At 42.6% G+C, this 5,227-nt stretch overlaps 1 protein-coding gene across 1 annotated transcript in view; it reads right to left on the bottom strand.

Moving 5' to 3' along the window:
- SARC_06410 (hypothetical protein) overlaps positions 1-5,212 on the bottom strand; it is a gene marked incomplete at its 5' end in the record, with an annotated part of 10,817 nt that extends 5,605 nt beyond the window's left edge. The window contains 7 exons of the mRNA XM_014299691.1: positions 547-716; positions 1,407-1,493; positions 1,709-1,792; positions 2,150-2,638; positions 3,634-3,868; positions 4,450-4,595; positions 5,207-5,212. Coding sequence (XP_014155166.1) covers positions 547-716; positions 1,407-1,493; positions 1,709-1,792; positions 2,150-2,638; positions 3,634-3,868; positions 4,450-4,595; positions 5,207-5,212 — 1,217 coding nt within the window. The remainder of the gene's footprint in view (positions 1-546; positions 717-1,406; positions 1,494-1,708; positions 1,793-2,149; positions 2,639-3,633; positions 3,869-4,449; positions 4,596-5,206) is intronic.
- Positions 5,213-5,227: the final 15 nt, after the last annotated feature.

Raw genomic sequence — 5,227 nt, 5'->3', positions numbered from 1 at the left:
ATATATTTATATAGATATAGATATATTTATAAATATATATATATATATGCAAACGTGCACACCGCTTGCATACCCCCATAATACAGGGAAGCTTGTAAGATAAATTCAATCATGCGCGTGTGAGTGCCTACCATACAGGTATGCATTGGGGCATCGGATGTGTAGTACATTTGAAAACATATTGTCAAAAATACAAATATTCTTAGGTACATGTATTTTGCAGTATAAACGGATCGTCAAGCATTGGTATATTCTTACGTATATGTATTTTGCGATATAAAATATATAGTCTACACTAAACTCCCTCTAAAAACCAACACTGGATACAGAAAACTTGGTACCTTTTAGCCTTGAAACTTAATATCTATAAAATAATACGCACCGCCCTATTTTCTTCTTCCTTTCTTATCCGACACAAACTAATCTTTTGCTGCGAACTTTGGTCTTGGCAGAATTTCACATGCCAGTACCTCTGACACTTAATATCTCTCAAAGAATATGCACCACACTATTTTTTTCTTCCTTTCTTATCCGACACGAACTAACCTTTTGCTGCGAACTTTGGCCTTGGCGGAATTCCACATGCCAGCCATGCCTCCGGAGCCGTCCAATTTCCTCTTATTTTCTTTGTCTTTGCCTTTATCTTTAGTACTACCCTTATCACTGTTGCTGCTCGTTGAGCTTCGCTTTTCCTCCTTCTCGCCTTTTTCTGAATCCTAGTATTATAACAATGTTATCAAACTATGATTATCACCCTGTCCCAATCCTGATTACAAACTAACAATGGCGATTACTGAAGGTGTTGTCGTGTGCTATTGCTGATTCAATCATGTAGGTAGAGGCTCGCTGTAGACTGAGTCTGAAGCGCACCAAACATAGAGCTTCAAGGATATAGTCCTGGCTAGGCCAACTAGCACAGTGATTTTAACTGTCTTACTATTTAACTGATGCTGCCCAGAAAGAGTATATACATCGCTGTAGCGGCCGCGTGTGCGAGTGAGATACTTCAGTTGGCGCCGTAAAGTGGGCAGTATACACTTGCAAACGGTATACACATGTGTATGCAGAGAGAAATCATCTGACATCAGTAAACGCAAAACTAAAGCTGACACTGGTAAACGAGTTTGTCAGCGGATATATCCGACAAGATACACATGTGCATACCGCGAGGAACTAGCTGATACTGGTAAACGCATAGCTAACTAGCATACATTTGTAAACGAATATATCTGACAGGACACACATGCGCATAACGCGAGGAATCAGCTGATACTGGTAAACGCATAGCTAAACTAGCATACATTTGTAAACGGATGCTGATACTGGTAAACGCATAACTAACTAGCCTACACTTGATATATGTTTGCAAATTTCAGTGCCACATCTGCATCAATGTATGTACACACCTTGTACACCTTGTCCTCAGGTCTGTCCTTGTCTTTTTCGCGAATGTGGGAATCCCTGGCGGCGTTGCTATCCACGTCTACTGTTTTCTGCAACAGGTAATATCCAGACCACAAACAAAGTAGTTTGAAACAGGAGCTATCAATAAAAACATAAACCTGGTAAAAATCTGGAGGATTTTTAAAGCCTGCGTAGGACTAGCTATCTCGAAAAGGTGAAGGAAAGAACGATCCTGGCATTAGAGATGCTAGTAGTATGCGAGTCCTATATGACCGGTGACTGTAGCACATCAGCGAGTACGCACCTCTTTAATCTGGTCCTTCTTCGAAAGTTGCGGCGAATTCATATTCAGAACATTGTTCTTCGCTGAGATTGACATCCGCTTGATCTGATGATCGAAAGTAGGTGCGAAAGTGTTATATAGACAAAGGATTTGTTTCCTGAATGGTCGAGTCTATATATAAAGAGCGATTTCACTGCAGCGGCGGTTTGATGGTAGGCCCATTGCGTTACAAATAGTGGCAGTGATAGAGTACAGCGATTTGACTACATAAAACATAATTCGGTGCAGATACTTCTCCCAATTGTAAGATTGGTGGTTTGAGTGTAAGCACTCGATATACAAGATTATTCAAGCGCAAGCATATAAACATAAAGTTTTAAAAGAGACCGTAAAAAAGATACAAGACACCAGATACACTGATACTTTATATATACATATATATATATATATATATATAAGTACCTGAGCGACCACCGACGAATTCCTCGATGACAGAGCAGACTTCGTGCTTGTACTTGAGTGCCCATTCATATCTGCTTCTACATCCGCATTTCCGTTCGGTATCGGTGTCTCTGTGTGCGTATTCCCAGTCGTACCCGCACTTGTGCTCGTGTATGTGCTTGCTCTACTGCTTCCATCACCATTGCTGCTGCTATCTGTGCCTCGGCCTTGCCCGTCTCTGTCGTTTATCGCACCATCAGTCTTTGCGGACGGCTGGTCTTTGTCATGACTTCCTTCTTTATTATTCCGAGGTTGTGCACCACTCGGGGCTGTGTGTGTGGTGTGGTTGTGTGTGTGCGTGTGCGTGTGTGCAGTGTTGTGGTGTGCTGTTGTGTGTGTGTGTGTCGGCGCTGTCTTGCCTGTATCTGCGTCGGAGTGCTTACCGCCCCCTTTACTCTGTTGTGCCGCTTTGATCTCTTGCTTCTTCTCCTCCACCAGTAGCTCACCCACCTGCGACAGAGGAGTTAGTTCGAGTTTTAGCTGGTTTCTCACACGAGGTTTTAGGGTTTAGTATCAGTTAGTTTTCCAGGGTTTAGGGTTTAGCGTTTTTACTCATTGTGCAAATAACGTATATCTCTATGTGTGTGCGGGATAGAAAGCGGACACCTCAAATACGAATATTAAAACACGCGCGCAGGCGGTTATATCTTATATAAGTCTGTATATGATCGATGTGGAGTCACAAAGGCACGACCTAGATATACAGTGCGGGCACTGGATTCCAATATGAATCTGCTGTAAGTCTACGACGGACGACTTCTGAGTGATACAAACTCAGCGTCCAACGGTATTGTTGTCGGTTTGACACACCATGACTTAAATTGACGGGATGATCAGAGCGGTAACACAATGCCATTTATATACGTACAAATAGACTCAGTTCGACACAAGCATAGCTCGTGCCCACGTGTTCAGAGTTCGAGTCACCAACACGTATACGTGCGTACCAGTATATACACCCGGGTGACCCAAAGAATATTTCTGTAAAATCAAACCGTTTTACTGTCCAACCCAGAAGACTGTGGAATCACAGAACCGCTACCGCAACTATTTAGAAGTATCATCATGTCGGCACCCGCCGATGTAATAGATAAGACAGGCCAAGAGACTATAACAACTACTTTCACCTAATGAACATTCTAGAGAAAGACCACAACAATTCAACGTTTAACGGACCTCGCCCAAGACAACCATCACAACAAACGCCAGTGCCTATGCATTGGCGCGTTACTCGAAATATAAGAACTGCACTACAAGAATCAACAGAAAAGTGACGCACTCAAAACATACAAACTGCACTACCCTATGCAACAGAAAATTGAGGAACTTGAAACATATTAACTGTACTACCTTATGCAATAGAAAACTGCAAAACTCGACCCATGATAACTGCACTGTCATAATCAACGGACAAGTGGCGAACTCAAACATATAAACTGTACTACCTTATTCAACAGGAAATTGAAGAACTCGTGCGCATCCTGCTGCAGATAACCCGCAAACAGCACATTGTCCAGGCGTAACCGACACACGAATGCCTTTGGTTCCACTTTGCCTGAGCGTTTCTTCTGCGAGGAGATGTGGCTGAATAGCTCGGCGAGTGATAGTAAGAGGTTCTCTTCAGGCCTTGGCATGCCCTTCTTGATGCGTTCATTGAGGTTGTGCTGATAGTGTAGGATCCTGTAAGGTTTAGGATATAGTGTTTAGGGTTTAGGGTTTTAGTATGTGTGCATGGGTGAAGGCATGCGTGTGAAGGTGAAGATATGTGAGCATACCTATGCAGATAAATGGACACACGTTGAGTATGTGCGAACAGTGCCCATGTGTAGTGTATAGACATTGCGGGAGAGTGCGAGCGATATTTAAGGTTTGTATTTATGTACGTGTGAGTTTGTATATAGCTAGAGTGATGTATGAATAGGCTCATCGGGGCGTGGTGATAATGCAGCATCCCGTGTGCGTGCGAATGTGTGGGGTTGAGTGTGATGCTATAAAATTACATTCATGTATGCGAGTGTACCGACTGAGTTGAGTTGAGAAAGGGGTCCAGTGTTTAGAAACCCTAAAAAATCCTTGCACACTTATCAAGGCCGTGTCGAACGTGCAGTATTCGGTGTGTTGGTGTGTGCGAGAGTGCGTGCGTGATACAGAGAGGATGCATGCACTAGTGCGCGGTATAAACTACTAGAGGTACATAACCGGTATGCACGAGTACGTATATAGCTCCATTGACAGGTATAAATCAATGAAATCAAACACACCTTTGCCGAAAAGGCGGGCAGAAATAAAGTGCTTGCAGTACTGAGTTGCAGTAGCACGTGTTGCCATAATTCTCGAGGCCAAAATACCGTTCGTTGGGGGGGAAAGCTGGGCCTAAAGCCTGCTCAATTTTCGACCCGTTAACACCCTGTATGTTGAAATTGGGATATGTACCTTAGAATCGGGATATATGTATCTGATTTGGGATGAATGAATTGGAACTGACGTGTGATTCCTCGGTCGATACAAACGCGGTAGTGTGCGTGTCTGAGAATTCACGAGTATTGAATGATTATACATATGATTAGGCAGCAAAGCACGATCTAGAGCTGCCCCACATTTATCTGGTTGATATCCAATATGATACGACCTCATTAGCCGTCGACGAAACTGCGTAAAGTACGTATACGTCTTAAATCAAGAAGTGTATGTAATGAACATAAAAGACACAACTTTAGCCAAACACAAATGTGGTAGTAAAAATTCAGTCTGTATGTGTATTTAATGATCCTTCGACATATAGTATAACAGTTTGAGAACATGAAGTAGATTTCACCCGGATTCTCGGGAAATGCTAGAGCTGACACAAAGCCAACTATATTGCAATTTTTTTACGGTCCGTATGCAATATATTCCGCTACAACTGATATCTACGCCGTGCGTGCGCCTGTGCTCCCACACACATACACACACGATGAACAACGTAAAATTCAGAGCTCTTTTACTAAATATGTATGAACGTATGTACACTACACACACACTCATTATATATAAATGTAT

Source organism: Sphaeroforma arctica, assembly GCF_001186125.1.
Source record: "Sphaeroforma arctica JP610 unplaced genomic scaffold supercont1.456, whole genome shotgun sequence".
NCBI classification, from domain to species: domain Eukaryota; class Ichthyosporea; order Ichthyophonida; genus Sphaeroforma; species Sphaeroforma arctica.
The sequence above is the reverse complement of the archived record's forward strand: the minus strand, read 5'-3'. Positions and strand labels throughout refer to the sequence as shown.